Here is a 14,563-nt window from a genome sequence, read left to right on the forward strand (position 1 = left end):
TGTTCTTAACGGTGTAGTATAAGTGTTTCTGGTTAGCAAGTGGCTTTCCTCCATGTGGTGTCTCAGGGCCCCAGGATCCCTTTGTCTTGTCATTATCACCTGTATGCTCAAGGCTGGGTTTCAACTTTCAGGTTGTAGCACACAGAAAAGGGGAAAAGAAGAACATGCTGGCCAGGCTGGTCACAAACTCCTGACCTCAGGTCATCTGCCTGCCTCCCAAAGTGCTGGGATTACAGGTGTGAGCCACCATGCCTGGCCTCAGATCTTTTCCAGGCCTAGACATTGCCAGGCGGGTAGGCCTTGGGAGGAGAGTGTGGAATGCTAAATGAAAATAAAGATGGGGCCTGGGAGCAGGGAAGAGCAAAGGTGTTCCCCAGGGCAGCCACTTGGTCTGGATCCCCTGAAGTTCGGTGACTCTGTGGACAACAGGACAGGCACAGAAGAGCCTGTCCTTCATGGGTAGGTCACATTGTTTCTCCTGGCTACAATTTAACAACTTTCACATTATTATTTCTTTAATATTTGTCTTTCCTAATAGGTAATAAGCCCCCAGGGGCCTGAAACATGTACCCACCATGCCCTGCACAGAACAAGAGAACAGCACATTGCCAGCCCTCAGTAAGAGTTCATCTTTGGGCCGGGCGCGGTGGCTCAAGCCTGTAATCCCAGCACTTTGGGAGGCCGAGGCGGGTGGATCACGAGGTCAAGAGATCGAGACCAACCTGGTCAACATGGTGAAACCCTGTCTCTACTAAAGATACAAAAAATTAGCTGGGCATGGTGGCCCGTGCCTGTAATCCCAGCTACTCAGGAGGCTGAGGCAGAAGAATTGCCTGAACCCAGGAGGCGGAGGTTGCAGTGAGCCGAGATCGCGCCATTGCACTCCAGCCTGGGTAACAAGAGCGAAACTCCATCTCAAAAAAAAAAAAAAAAAAAAAAAGAGTTCATCTTTGAACAGGCACTTTGATTTTAGATACATTTGTAGATAAACAGCTGTGCATGTTAGGAGCTCTTTGGTAGGGCTCTGCAGAGGCCTGGGATACTAAACTGGGCCTTAAAAGGGTCTGGGCTTTTTTTTTGTGTGTGTGTTTTTTTGAGATGGAGTCTCACTCTGTTGCCTAGGCTGGAGTGCAGTGGCATGATCATACTGCAACCTCCGCCTCCCAGGTTCAAGCAATTCTCTGCCTCAGCCTCCCAAGTAGCTGGGACTATAGGCACACACCACTATGCCCAGCTAATTTTTGTGTTTTTCTAGAGATGGGGTTTCTCCATGCTCTCCAGGATGGTCTTGAACTTCTGACCTTGTGATCTGCCCGCCTTGGCCTCCCAAAGTTCTGGGATTACAGGTGTCAGCCACTATGCCCGGCCAAGGGTCTGGGTTTTAAAGGGAATCCAGCAGTAGAAAGGATGTATTTTAACGAAAATACAACCCTAGGGCTGCTATGCAACTTGGCTAGTAGGCTTCAATTGCTTTTTCATGGTGGATCTTATCAGGAAAAGATGTGAAGCATGCATACTCATCACATGTATATTTATTTAAAAATTATTTACATGCATGGCTACTTGTATTAGTTGTATATACTAGAAGACAGAAGTTCTAATATTTTCTTCCTGTATGCCAATGGATTGTCCTGTATCCACACTTTTTTTTTTTTTTTTTGGAGACAAAGTCTTGCTCTGTTGCCCAGGAGCGCAGTATTGCAATGTCGGCTCACTACAACCTCTGCCTCCCTAAGTTCAAGTGATGCTCCTGCTTCAGCATCCTGAGCAGCTGAGACTACAGTCATGCACCATCACATCCTGCTCATTTTTTGGTATGTTTTCAGTAGAGATGTGGTTTCACCACGTTAACCAGGATGGTCTTGAACTTCTCACCTCAAGCGATCTGCCCGCCTAGGCCTCCCAAAGTGCTAGGATTACAGGTATGAGCCACTACTCCTGGCCTTGTACCTCCACTTTGCAAACCACTCGTGCTGGCTTGATGACATCTTGATCAGGGAAAGTGGCCTGGGGTGTAGGGGGTATGGCCTAAGTCTCAGAGACAGGTGGATTTTGATGCTTGTTTTCACCAACTACTGGCCTTTCTCAGTTGTAGTAACCTTTTTTTTTCTTTTTTAGAGTGAGCGTCTCACTCTGTTGCCCTGGCTGGAGTGCAGTGGTGCAATCATAGCTCACTACAGCCTTGAACTCTTGGTATCAAGTGATCCTCCTGCCTCAGGCTCCAAGCAGCTAGACTACAGGAGTGTGTCACTGTGCCCAGCTAATTTTTTTATTTTTATATTTGCAGAGATGGGGTCTTGCTATATTGCTCAATCTGGTCTTTTTTTTTTTCTTCTCTTTTTTCGAGGCAGAGTTTTGCTGTGTCTCCCAGGCTGGAGTGCAGTGGCGAGTTCTTGGCTCACCTCTGCTTCCTGGGTTCAAGCAATTCTCCTGCCTCAGCCTCCTGTGTAGCTGGGACTATAGGTGTGCATCACCATGCCTGGCTAATTTTTTGTATTTTTAGTATAGAGACAGGGTTTCTCCATGGTTCTCTGGCTGGTCTCGAACTCCTGACCTCAAGTGATCTGCCTACATTGGCTTCCCAAAGTGCTAGGATTACAGGCGTGAGCCACCGTGTTCCGCCTCAGACTGGCCTTGAATTTCCACCCTGAAGAGATTCTCCCACCTCAGTCTCCCAAAGTGCTCAGACTACAGGCATGAACCACTATGCCTGGCCAACTGTAGGGACTTTCATAGCAACAATAACTATTAGGTTAGTGCAACAGTAATTGTAGTTTTTGCCATTAAAAGTGTTGACAAAAACTGCAATTACTCTTGTACCAACGTAATAATACTTACTGAGTGCAGAGACAATAGAATTCTAACAGTGACTAGGCCATATGTGACAACAGAACTCTGACCGGAAGACCAGGCGCGGTGGCTCACACTTGTATTCCCAGCATTTTGGGAGGCTGAGGTGGGTGGATTGCTTGCGTTCAGGACTTTGAGGCCACCCTGTGCAATATGGCAAAACTTGTCTCTACTAAGAATACAAACATTAGCTGGCCATAGTGGTGTGTACTTGTGGTCCCAGCTACTCAGGAGGCTGAGGTGGGAGATCCCTTTAGCCCAGGAGGTTGAGGCTGTAGTCATCTGAGACTGTGCCACTGCACTCCAGCCTGGGCAACAGAGTAAGACCCCATCTCAAAAAAAGAAAAGAAAAGAAAACTACCTGTTGGATACTATTGGATACTATGCTCAGTAGTATCTGGAAGACGGAATTCATACCCCAAATCTCAGTATCACACAATATACTAATGTAGCAAACCTGCACACACTCCCTCTGTACCTGAAATAAAAGCTGAAATTATAACAACAAAAACGCCAGTATCTTGCAATGCTCAGGGTTTTATGAGACTGAAGGCTTTGCCTCTCTGATTCTAGCAAGAGTAAATGGGTTGGCAAAACCTCTGCAGAGAGATAAGTCCCCTATTTTCCTTGGCAAAACTCCAAGTATTTTAACTTCTGTAATGAACTTGGATGAGATGTGATAAAATTTTAACAGGCGAACAAAAGGGACAGGCACAGAGTCGGGTCAAAGGTATGTGTTATTTGAACCATGCTTGAATGAAAAATGTCTTGAAAATAAAAAACCTTTGGGGACCTATGTGCTGAAAATACCATCCATCTCTTTCCTTTCAGTTTGCTCGACCAACCAACCAAAGAAACTCTTTCGATAAAGCTTTTGTAGTTTAACTGAGTTTTATGACTGGGAAAGATTTTGAGTGCTATCCAAGGTAAATTTCTCCTTTTAAAGTCAAGAACAGATTTATTATTTGGTGACCGAAATGGGACTAGTACCCAGACCTTATGGTGAGCAGACCACACAGCCACTGAAGTGTAGTTTTGTTAGTTTCAGAAGCAGCTGGTATATAATAAACATTTAGCTGGTTATGTTTTTGCATATATAACACGCACTAGGTAGATCCTTAAAGTTTTAGGGTTATTGACTATGTTGAGAATCATGAAACTTACAGGACTTTTCCCCAGAAAAATGTCTATGTAACATGCAGATGCATTTCTGCATCTGATTGAGAGCTATTCATAAACTCCTGAAGTCTAGCTCGGGTGTGTCTGGGGAGAGGAGCCGGCTAGGGATGTGGAGCAGTGTTTTTGAGTAGAAGGACCCGGTAAAGTGAGACATGCCAATTGGAAATGGCCATAGGCCTTGAGGTGATGTGGTTTTCTCCGGGTACACTTGCTCTTGCCTTTGCCCTTGGCTTGAGAAAGAAGAAGATGACATTGATTCAGAGTTGGGGATTGCTGAGCTGGGGCAGTGGGAGAACATATGTGCGTGCATGATCCTTAATAGCAGGTGCTATTAGGAGTATGTTTGAAATAAATGAGTAACCATGAACTCCCGGAAGAGGAGAGAAGGAACTCCAGAGAGGATTGAGAGGCATGGGTACCTGGGAAGAAGAGAGAAGTTGCTGGCAGCTGGAGAATATGACTGGAGTTGAGAATGGGAGAGGTAAAAAGCTAGGGAGCAGTAACAACAGGCTAGGATTTTCGTGCAGGATTGCAGGCGTGGGATGCTCCTCTGTGAATGCAGGGCTCAGGATGTGGCCGTTACAGTGGGTCACTCACTGAGTCTAGAGTGTCCAGTGTCATTTGAACACAGAAGTTACCCAGAACGCGTGCAGGAGCTGAGAGGAGGTGCCTGGAGGTTGCATGATAAAGGTAAAGGTTAATTTGGATCAGGGACCCCTCTGGCTTTAGAGAAACCACAGAAATCTCTCTGAAGTTGAAATTTGCCTGGGAACTTCTGGATGACTCTGAGGCTGTCTCCTCTGCTTTGTTTCCTGTCTCCCAGTCCCAAATACACATATGCTTTCGAGTCAGCCTCAAGCACGAACTTAGGAGTCATCTACTGCTGCCCTGGCACCCTAGACCAATGTCTCAGCTTCTCTGGCTTCAGTCCTGCAGCTGAGTGAATGTTCAAAAATTATTTCTGCAGTCGCTTCCATTGACTGTGCTAGCTCCATCTGTAGCGTGGTTATAATAACAACCGACTCAACTGGATAGTCCATGAGACGCTCAGTAACCCAAGTTTCTTCCCACTCAGCCTCCCTCTTGCCCAACACGTGTGGCTAAAAATCATCCCCGGTACCTTTTTCATTTAACTGTTTTGTATCCTCTTTAAGGTAGATTATAAAGCACGTGCCCTGAGGACCTGAATGCACCCAGGCACAGAATTCCAGGAGAATGAAATAAAAAGACTATGTTGGTTTTTTTTTGCACGTACATTTCTATGTTAAAATCCAAAACTTAATACATAAGCAAAAACAAAACAAAAAACTAAGCCCCAGAAAAAATAAAAAACAAAACAACTGCTAAAACAAAAATAAAAACTTTAATGAGATCAAAATGATGAGGGGAAAACAACCAGACCCATTTAGCTTTGCGGCCCGATTTTTATTAGTCGAGGCCTGATTTCTATTTTAGACCCGAGGAATTAAATAGATCAACCAGAGGGGTTTGAATGCCAGCATTTGAGTTCCTCGGTGTTGGGAAGAGGAAGAGGTCATGGAAAAGCAGTAGGCAAATCAATCTGCTTCTTATAATGAAATCTGAACAGAGCTGTGGATGGGCCTAGAAATGGTGACTGGGAACGTTAGAATTCTCGCACGCGGAGAACCCCCAAGCCGGCTCAGCACGGCCTGGCCCCGAAAGTCACAGAATCCGAGTCTCCAGGCCAGATTTTCCCTCCAGCCATTCCTGGCCACGCAGCACGGAGCAGCCAGCACACAGAAAGGGATGTCTTCATCTCCAACCGGGGAGGAACGAAGCCGCCCGCTGGGGAGTGCTGGGAACTACTGGGTCCCTCCAGCACCGGCCACAGCCAGCATGCCCTGACTGCCCCCAGCCCGCGCGGTCCCCACTCTCCAGGCGCCCCGCCCTGCCCGGGTGCGCGCGCAGGAGCCGGGGAGCGGGGATCGGTGCGCTCGGCAGCCTGCGGGCGGCGGCCGACAGCCTCCCTCGCAGGGACAGGGCGGCCAGGGGCGGCGGGGGAGGAGCTGGCGCTGCCGCTGCTCCCCTTGGGCCGCGCCCCGCCTTCCGATGCCACCTGCGCTCCCCCTCCGGGCTCCCAAGCTCCGGGCTGTGTGACTCTGAGTGCCGCAGCGGAGGTGTCACTGCGTCGGCCAATTGGGAGACTCGGCATCCGGCTCCCCGGGGCGCGGGACCAGCGGAGCGCCCGATCTGGCCGGCGGAGGGTGATCGCGCGCGCGTCCCTACCCGCCGCCCTCCCCGCGACGTTTAGGGAGGGGCGGAGAACTGCTGTGACTTTTGAGGTCTTACTACCCCCGCTCCGACACAGGCTGGGGTGCACTGCAGGCCCGGGAGGCTCTCCGTGCACCGTGGGGGCTCGGAACGTGTCTGGGAGCCAGCGGTGCGCGCTGGTGAGTTTGCCAGCGGGGCTGGGTGGACCCCGCGCGGGGGGCGGAGAGGACGTCGCGCTCAGCCCCGCGCCCGCCCTCTAGTGCTGTCCCCACTTTGAGAGTAATTGAGACTTGAGCGTGACTGCGGAGCCTCGAGGACGCTGGCACTCCACGCGGGCTTCCCCTCTGCCCGGCGCGATGGAGCCGGTCGGTGAGCAGAACAAAGGCGCCGGCCCGGGGAAGCGGGTCCTTGGCTGAAGAGCGCGGGTGGCGCGCCGCGACGGCCGCCTGCGGTCGAGGGTACGGGCTGTGCAGCCCCAGGCGCAGCACTCTCCGCCGTGGGTGGGTGGCGATCCTGAACCCGGCACCTGCGCGCCGCTCCCGCGGCGCCTCCCGGGCAGCCCCGCCTGCCGGCCCCGGAGTCCGCGGCGCTGCGTGCGGCTAGAGGTCCAGAGGCGAACCCTTGGCTGGTGCAGAGGAGAAACCCCCAAGTCCCCGGCCTTTCACTGAGACTCCTGGAAGGGGCTGCGCGCTGTGTACTGAGCCGGCGTCTCGGGGAGCAATTGTGCAGAGCGGGGACTTCCACGTGAGCGGTTCCACGCTCCCTACTACTGTCCCGTCCTCCCAGCCGTCTCTGCCGCCCCAGAATCCTTGCGGTGGGGCGCGCAGGGGCTGGGATCCCCGCCGGCCTCTGGTGAGTGAGACTCGCTCGGCCCCTGGCTGCCCTGGGCGTTGCCGGAGCCCGAGGGGGCGCAGGTCCGGCCGGGCTGTTTGATGGCTTCACTGAGAAGAGTCAAAGTGCTGCTGGTGTTGAACCTGATCGCGGTAGCCGGCTTCGTGCTCTTCCTGGCCAAGTGCCGGCCCATCGCGGTACGCGGCGGAGACGCCTTCCATGAGATCCGGCCGCGAGCCGAGGTGGCCAACCTCAGCGCGCAAAGCGCCAGCCCCATCCAGGATGCGGTCCTGAAGCGCCTCTCGCTGCTGGAGGACATCGTGTACCGGCAGCTGAATGGTAAGGACGCGTGGTGGCCGGGCACAGGGTGAGCCCCGGGGTCCCTGCACGCTGCGCGCCGCGTCTGGTGAAGACGATACCTCCTGGCTCCCACGCACTCCCTCTTACCCTTCCGGCCGTCTCCCTTCTTGCCGCGTCTCGGGCAGACGGCCGGGGCTGCTGGAAAGAACTGCCTGGTTCTTTTCCGTGCCCCACCTGCAAGTTTGGTTTTATCCTGGAGATGTGTCAGTACAGTTAGTTGGCTCCCGGTCCCGGTGTGTGGACGGGAAATCATTCCCTGGCGACTCCAGCATGAGCGCAGAAACTAGTGGAGCGGCCAAATGGGACCGGAGGTGCGCGGGCAGACGTGCAGGAGGAAACGGTCTTAGAGCCCAGCGTTTGGTGGGAGACCAGTAGGGAGCAGGGAGACTGGCGGGCTTAGATGTTTGCAGACAAAGTCAAGGCCCCAGGTCGGGGAGCTAATGCACTCCGTAGTATATTGGATGAATATGTCATCTCTCTATGAGGAGAGCTGCTCAGCTAAGAATGAGGACTCCTCCCTTCCCGCCGCCGCCAGGGCTTCTCCTTGAGGGCTGCGGAGGGGCGACTGTTAAACTTCAAGGTGGGCCTGAGAAGCAGGTGTTTCCAGAATGTAGCAAAGCGAGATGTGGCATCCCATTAGTGACATTCTCAGAATCAGTCCCATCTAAAACGTTCTCCTCGGTACTTCTGGAGAAGAGGGAGACTTTTTACATGCCATGGTCACACCTGGGCCAGGTCACCGGATACTTGCTGTTCCCAACATCAGAGTGAGTATTATCTACCTGAGTGCAGGCAGGTTTCCAGGACTGTATGGGGTTATCCAAGGCAGATACATACTTAGACTGCCTCCTCTCTTTCTGAGCTTCTAACTCATGTTCTCAAACGAACTGCAGATAATCAACGAAGATCGTGGTAATAACAACTGATGGAATTTTTGCTGTGTGCCAGATGCGTGCAGAGACATTACAAGTGCATTATCTCACTGTATGATCACATCTGTCCAGTGAGGCTCCACCCCATCCCCAGATGGGAAATGAGAAACGAAGCGAGGGGAGGTTAACTCAGTGGCCCTGTGTTAAATAAGATATAGCTGCACCTCAAACTACTGTAACAGGAATAATAATGGAGTGTGGAGTCAAAACCTTGTGTCTGGTTTACCACAGAGCCTGTGCTCTTGACCACACAGGCGCACACTTCTAGCCATGGTTTTCACCTAAGTAAAAGGAGTGTTAGGTTTGCTGAAAACAGAAATATGCGGAATTGCAAATACAGCCACATACCTGCTCACATGGGAGGATCAAGCCCAACTGTCTTCGCTGTGGTGGCAGGGGGCAGGGAGGGGGATGACAGGTGGTTCTCTTCCTGCTCACCAGTGGTCCCGCTGGGTAATTCCTGGAGGGGTGGGATGGAGAAGGAGGGGTGGTCAGATCTCTGAGCAGGTGAAAGGATACTGCAGTCTTCCTGATGCCATTTGACAGGTATCCAGGGATGTCTTGAACTTGCAGGGTATGTGGCCTGGCTGTCAAGGTAGTCACTTAGCTCTTCCCTCAGGTGTCTGGAATATGGCACAGAATGCAACGAAAACGCATAGTTCATTTTTGGAGGAATCGAAAACTTAGGGGGTGGGCTTATAATTCGGGATAGATTCCTGCCTATACCCATAGGAACTTGAAGGATAACCTGGTTTCCCTTACTCATCAGGCTTTTCTCAGGGACACAGTTTTTTTAGTATCCGTTTCATTTATGTTTTTCTTTTTTTTTTTTTGAGACAGGGTCTTGCTCTGTTGTCAGGGCTGGAGTGCAGCAGTGTGATCATAGCTCACTGTAGCCTCGAACTCCTGGGCTTAAGTCATTCTGCAGCCTCAGCCTCCCAAGTAGCTGGGTCTACAGGTGTGCACCACTACACATTGCTAATTTTTTTTTTAAATATAGAGACGGTCTTGCTAGGTTGCCCAGGCTGGCCTCAAACTCCTGGCTATAAACAATCCTGCCTCCTGGGCCTCCCAAAGTGTTGGGATGACAGGTGTGAGCCACCATGCCTGGCCCCAGTATTAGTTCCAGTCAGAAGCATTACATATTATAGAGCTATACCCCATACTTCCCTAATAGAGGTAATAAAATTCTGTAATAATCAAAGGAATTCTTGCTGTGTGCCTGATGTGTGCAAAGACATTACAAATGCATTATCTCACAATAAGTTCACATCTGTCCAGAGAGGTTTCACCTCATCCCCAGATGGGAAAGGAGAAAACTAGGTGAAAGGGGGTTACTTCCTCTATGCCTCTGACATACATGAACCATGGGATCTTTACTGTGACCTGTGAGGTGCTCTGACACCCGCCTGCACAATGGGCCCACAGTCACCCAGCTAGTGTCAGAGGTGGGAACTGAACTTGGAAGGTCAGGCTTTAGAAAGGAGCTCCTGCACCAAAGTCTCCAACTTCAGCACGTGCATCAGAATCACTGAAGTGCCCTTTAAGACAGATTTCTGGGCCTCCTGCCCAAGTCTGGGGTAGGGCCTGAGAATTTGCCTCTCTAACAGACTTGACCCACTGCCTGACACTCTGCTGCCTACACCAAGCAGAGCAAAGGAAGAAAGCCCATCTGACCTCCAAAGCCAGCTCATTTCGGGGACTTAATGTGACAGCTTGCTTCAGATCCGCTGGTGTCCAGCTTCCTTCTCGGTGCCCTTCCTTCTCTGGGAACGTAAACGGTTCCCAGACTGGTGGAGTCAGGTGCTGTGGGGCAAGAAGGCTGAGTCTTCCTGACTTGCCAGTTGGTAGCAAGGCTGAATTGAGAGCTTTGCCTGGGCAAGCTAAGAATGCAAGCTGCACCTAGGCAGATGTGATTGTCCTGACTGCTGTTGTCATTTGCAGTGACATGAAGCCTGCAGGAAGAACTGTGAAATACAGGGGACTCTTTCTCTCTCCACTTGGCCCCTCAAGCACCCCCATCCTTTGCCAGTGCTTGCTTTGGGTAATGTGCGTCCCGTCTGTTGTCTGTTGACACCCCAGGCCTGCTGGGGCCACCTGCTGCAGCGGAAGGCTGTGGGGGAGGAGGCCAAGGGCTCCTGGTGCCTGGGAGACGAGACCTGGACTTCGCATGTTCTCTTGCTCTGCAGCCGGTCTCCATTCATTGCTCCCAAGGGTGGAGAAGGAAACCTTGAGCTTAATGTTCTTTATTCCCTTGGAATTAATGGAGATGTTGCCAGAGCCAGTGCGCTGTGCATATAAGAGATGCCAATGCCACTTGGTACAGACTGGGAGCTGGGCATTTTAAAGGTTGCTCAAGTTTCTTAAATCTTTCCTGTGGACTCCTGTGAAGTCCAAGCAGGAGGGGTTTACGGAGGGCTCCACTTTCTCCTAGTTGTTTTTTTTTTTTTTTTTTTTTTTTTTTTTTTTTGAGGTGGAGCCTTGCTCTCTCGCTGTGGCAAGATCCTGGCTCACTGCAATCTACACCTCCTGGGTTCAAGTGATTCTCCTGTCTCAACCTCACTAGAAGCTGGGATTACAGCTGTGTGCCACCATGCCTGGCTAATTTTTGTATTTTTAGTAGAGATGGAATTTTGCCATTTTGGCCAGGCTGGTCTTGCACTCCTGACCTCAAGTGATCCGCCCACCTTGGCCTCCCACAGTGCTGGGATTATAAACATGAGCCACCGTGCCTGGCCAGTAACATTTACTGGTTGATCAAGTGGTTGGGAGCTAGTTTTAGGAGGTAAGTGATGGTCAGACAGTAAATAACCTCAAGGTTGTCAAGGCTGGGTTGGGCTGGATGGAGTAAGGAGGGGTGGGGAATAGATTGGAACGACTCAGCTGGGGAGACTGAGTGCGAGGAAGCCATCTTGCCTGCGTCATTTTGAGGCTCCTCTAGTCTTCGCCTTCTTGAATGACGGAAACGAGATCTTTCAAGGACCCCAGAAGTGGGGCAGTCAGCCAGGTTAGGGGCCAGCAAGTTTCAGTGTGTTTTTGATAAATGTATGACTTCATAACATGAATATGGCTTTCTCGTTAACCCTTGAACAACACAGAGATTAGGGACGCCAACCCTTGCACAGTCAACAATCCAAGTATAACTTCTGACTCCCCCAGAACTTAACTATTAATCGCCTACTCTTGACCAGAAGGCTTACTGGTAACATACGCAGTTGATGAACACATATTTTCTATGTTGGGTGTATTATGCATTATATTCTTATAAAAAGTAAGTTACAGAAAAGGAAATGTTATTAAGAAAATAGTAGGCTGGGCATGGTGGCTCATGCCTGTAATCCCAGCACTTGGGGAGACTGAGGCGGGTGGATCACCTGAGGTCAGGAGTTTGAGATCAGCCTGACCAACATGGTGAAATCCCACCTCTACTAAAAATTCAAAAATTAGCCAGGCATGGTGATCTGTGCCTGTAATCCCATCTATTTGGGAGGCTGAGGCAGGAGAATCACTTGAACCAGGGAACCAGTGAGCCAAGATTGTGCCACTGCACTCCAGCCTGGGCAACAGAGCCAGACTCTCGTCTCAAAAAAAAAAAAAAAAAAAGAAAAAGAAAAAGAAAAAAGAAAAGAAAAGAAAAAATTGTATGGGCTGGACACATTGGCTTATGCTTGTAATCCCTGTACTATGGGAAGCTGAGGTGAGAAGATCACTTGAGGCCAGGAATTTGAGACCAGCCTGGGCAACATAGCAAGACCCCATCTTTACAAAAATCGGCCGGGCATGGTGGTGCATACCTGTAGTCCCAGCTCTTCAGGAGGCTGAGGTGGGAGGATCTTCTGAGCCTAGGAGTTCCAGGATACAGTGAGCTATGAATTGTGCCACTGCCCTCCAGCCTTCTGTCTCAAAAGAAAATTTTAAATGATGACCTGCCCATTTTGTATGAGTGTTAAGAAAGTGGACCTAGTGGCTGGGCATGGTGGCTCACACCTATTACTTTGGGAGGCCGAGGTGGGTGGATCACTTGAGGTCAAGAGTTCCAGACTGGTCTGGTCAGCATGATGAAATCCTGTCTCTACAAAAAACACAAAAATTAGCAGGGTGTGGTGGCTCATGCTTGTAATCCCAGCTACTCTGGAAGGTGAGGCAGGAGAATCACTTGAACCTGAGAGGCAGAAGTTGCAGTGAGCTGAGATTGTGCCACTGCATCCAACCTGGGTGATAGAGTGAGATTCTGTCTCAAATAAATAAGAAAGTGGACCTAGGGATGGAGGGAGTTCTTGTTAGAATTCTTCCATACATGAGTTTTGACTTTCTATCATGTTTCCATCACCTTCTGAGGAAGTTACTTATTTCTCTCATTTTAGAGGTAAGACAGGTGAGAAACAGACGTACTATGTGACTTCTCCAGGGTGACACAGCTAGGGAAGGGCAGAGCCAGAGTTCAGGAATACCAGGGGACTCCCTGCCAAGCCCAGCATGCTCCTGAGGAGTAAGGGGAAGGAGACGGAGTAGGTGGAGCTTCCCTGCCTCTCGCAGCCTCCCAGCCCTAGCGTCATCCCCTCCCTCCTCAGACTCCCCACGCAGGGCGCACATCAGAGCTGTGTCCCTGTCAGCCTGGGGCAGCTCTGTCAGAAGAAGAAATGCCATTGATTCAACTTAGGTACCAAATTTAGATTTCAGAAGGATATTGAATAGAAGTGGGGTTGCTTGAAGAAATTGAAAATCTTTGTAGAAATGGAGAGAAGTCAAAATTACCTCTTCCAGCGCTGCCCCCAAGCCACTCAGGCACTTGAAGCTGGAATCTGAGTTACTGGTTCCTATGTAGCCCCAGCCCAGCACAGCCCACCCAGCTGAACTCCCTAGGCAGGGAAAGTGGGCACAGACAGACAGAGGGAGAGATTTGCTCTCACAGGTCTCCAAGGTGGAGACAGAAAGAGAAGGATGGTGGCTGGGAGCGGTGGCTCACGCCTGTAATTTCAGCACTTTGGGAAGCTGAGGCAGGCTGATCACTTGAGGTCAGGACTTCCAGACCAGCCTGGCCAACACGGTGAAAACCTGCCTCTACTAAAAATACAAAAATGAGCTCGGCGTGGTGGCGGGCGCCTGTAATCCTAGCTACTTGGGAGGCTGAGGCAGGAGAATTGCTTAAACCTGGGAGGCAGAGGCTGCAGTGAGCAGAGATTGTGCCACTGCAGTCCAGCCTGGGTGACAGAGTGAGACTCTATCTCAAAAGACAAAAACAGAGGCACCAAAACCTAAAACAAAGAGAGAGATGGCTTTGGAAAACATCCCTTTTCACAAATGCCAGAGGTGGCCTGGTGTTATATTTCTTCTTTCTTGTAGCCCACAGACGCTGGACGGTACCAGCATTTCTTGCAGGAGGGAACTAAGGGAGAGAAAGGGCAAATGTGCATATTAAAATCAGTCGCCACAATGAACATCAGAAGGAAACCAGGGCAGTTCCAGCCTTCATTTGCTGCATGCAGACATTCTGCAGGGTCTGAGGACAGGCAAGGACCCTGGGTTGCAGAAGGTTTGGTCCCAGAGCCAGGGTCTGGGTGCCAGAGGGACACCAACTTCCTTTACTTCCAAGGACTCATGGTGTCTGGTTGCAGCTGTCCCCTCCTGAAAAAATAGGGAGTTGTGTTCTTGGACAGCCTCAGATGCAGGCATATCTGTGTTGGCAGGTGAGAGCCACAGGCACCATGCCATTAGGGGCAGCAGCCGCCTTCTGCCCAGCCTAGAGGTAGCAGGAGAGGCAGCCAGTGTCATTCTCGCTGAAGAAACCCAATCCCCCTGACCTTTGCTTGTTGTCAAATCTGGAGTGTCCTTTGTGGACAGGAAGACAGTTCGGTAATCACTTAGAGCTAAGAGTGACCACAGGAAGATGGAACATGAGCACACCCAAGCCCGAGGCCAATGAAGAAACACCCTAAGATGAGATGACCTGCAAGTCTTTCAGAATGTATTAGAAGAGACCAGGTGCAGTGGCTCACGCCTGTAATCCCAGCGCTTTGGGAGGCAGAGACAGAAGGATGGCTTAAGACCAGGAGTTTGAGACTATCTGGGGCAACATAGCAAGACCTTGTCTCTGCAAAAAATACAAAATTAGCCAGACATTGTGGTGCATGCTTGTGGTCCCAGCTACTTGAGAGGCTGAGGTGGGAGGATTACTTCAG

At 50.7% G+C, this 14,563-nt stretch overlaps 1 protein-coding gene across 2 annotated transcripts in view; it reads left to right on the forward strand.

Moving 5' to 3' along the window:
• Nucleotides 1-6,007: 6,007 nt before the first annotated feature.
• GALNT17 (polypeptide N-acetylgalactosaminyltransferase 17) overlaps nt 6,008-14,563 on the forward strand; it is a 531,829-nt gene continuing 523,273 nt past the window's right edge. Inside the window, exon 1 of one of the 2 annotated variants that reach the window (XM_074390325.1) lies at nt 6,008-7,431. In XM_074390325.1, the coding sequence (XP_074246426.1) occupies nt 7,194-7,431 (238 nt within the window). In that variant the 5' untranslated portion in view covers nt 6,008-7,193. The remainder of the gene's footprint in view (nt 7,432-14,563) is intronic. The other variant, XM_003934099.4, reaches the window with a different exon arrangement.

Source organism: Saimiri boliviensis, chromosome 20 (assembly GCF_048565385.1).
Source record: "Saimiri boliviensis isolate mSaiBol1 chromosome 20, mSaiBol1.pri, whole genome shotgun sequence".
Taxonomy (NCBI): Eukaryota; Metazoa; Chordata; class Mammalia; order Primates; family Cebidae; genus Saimiri; species Saimiri boliviensis.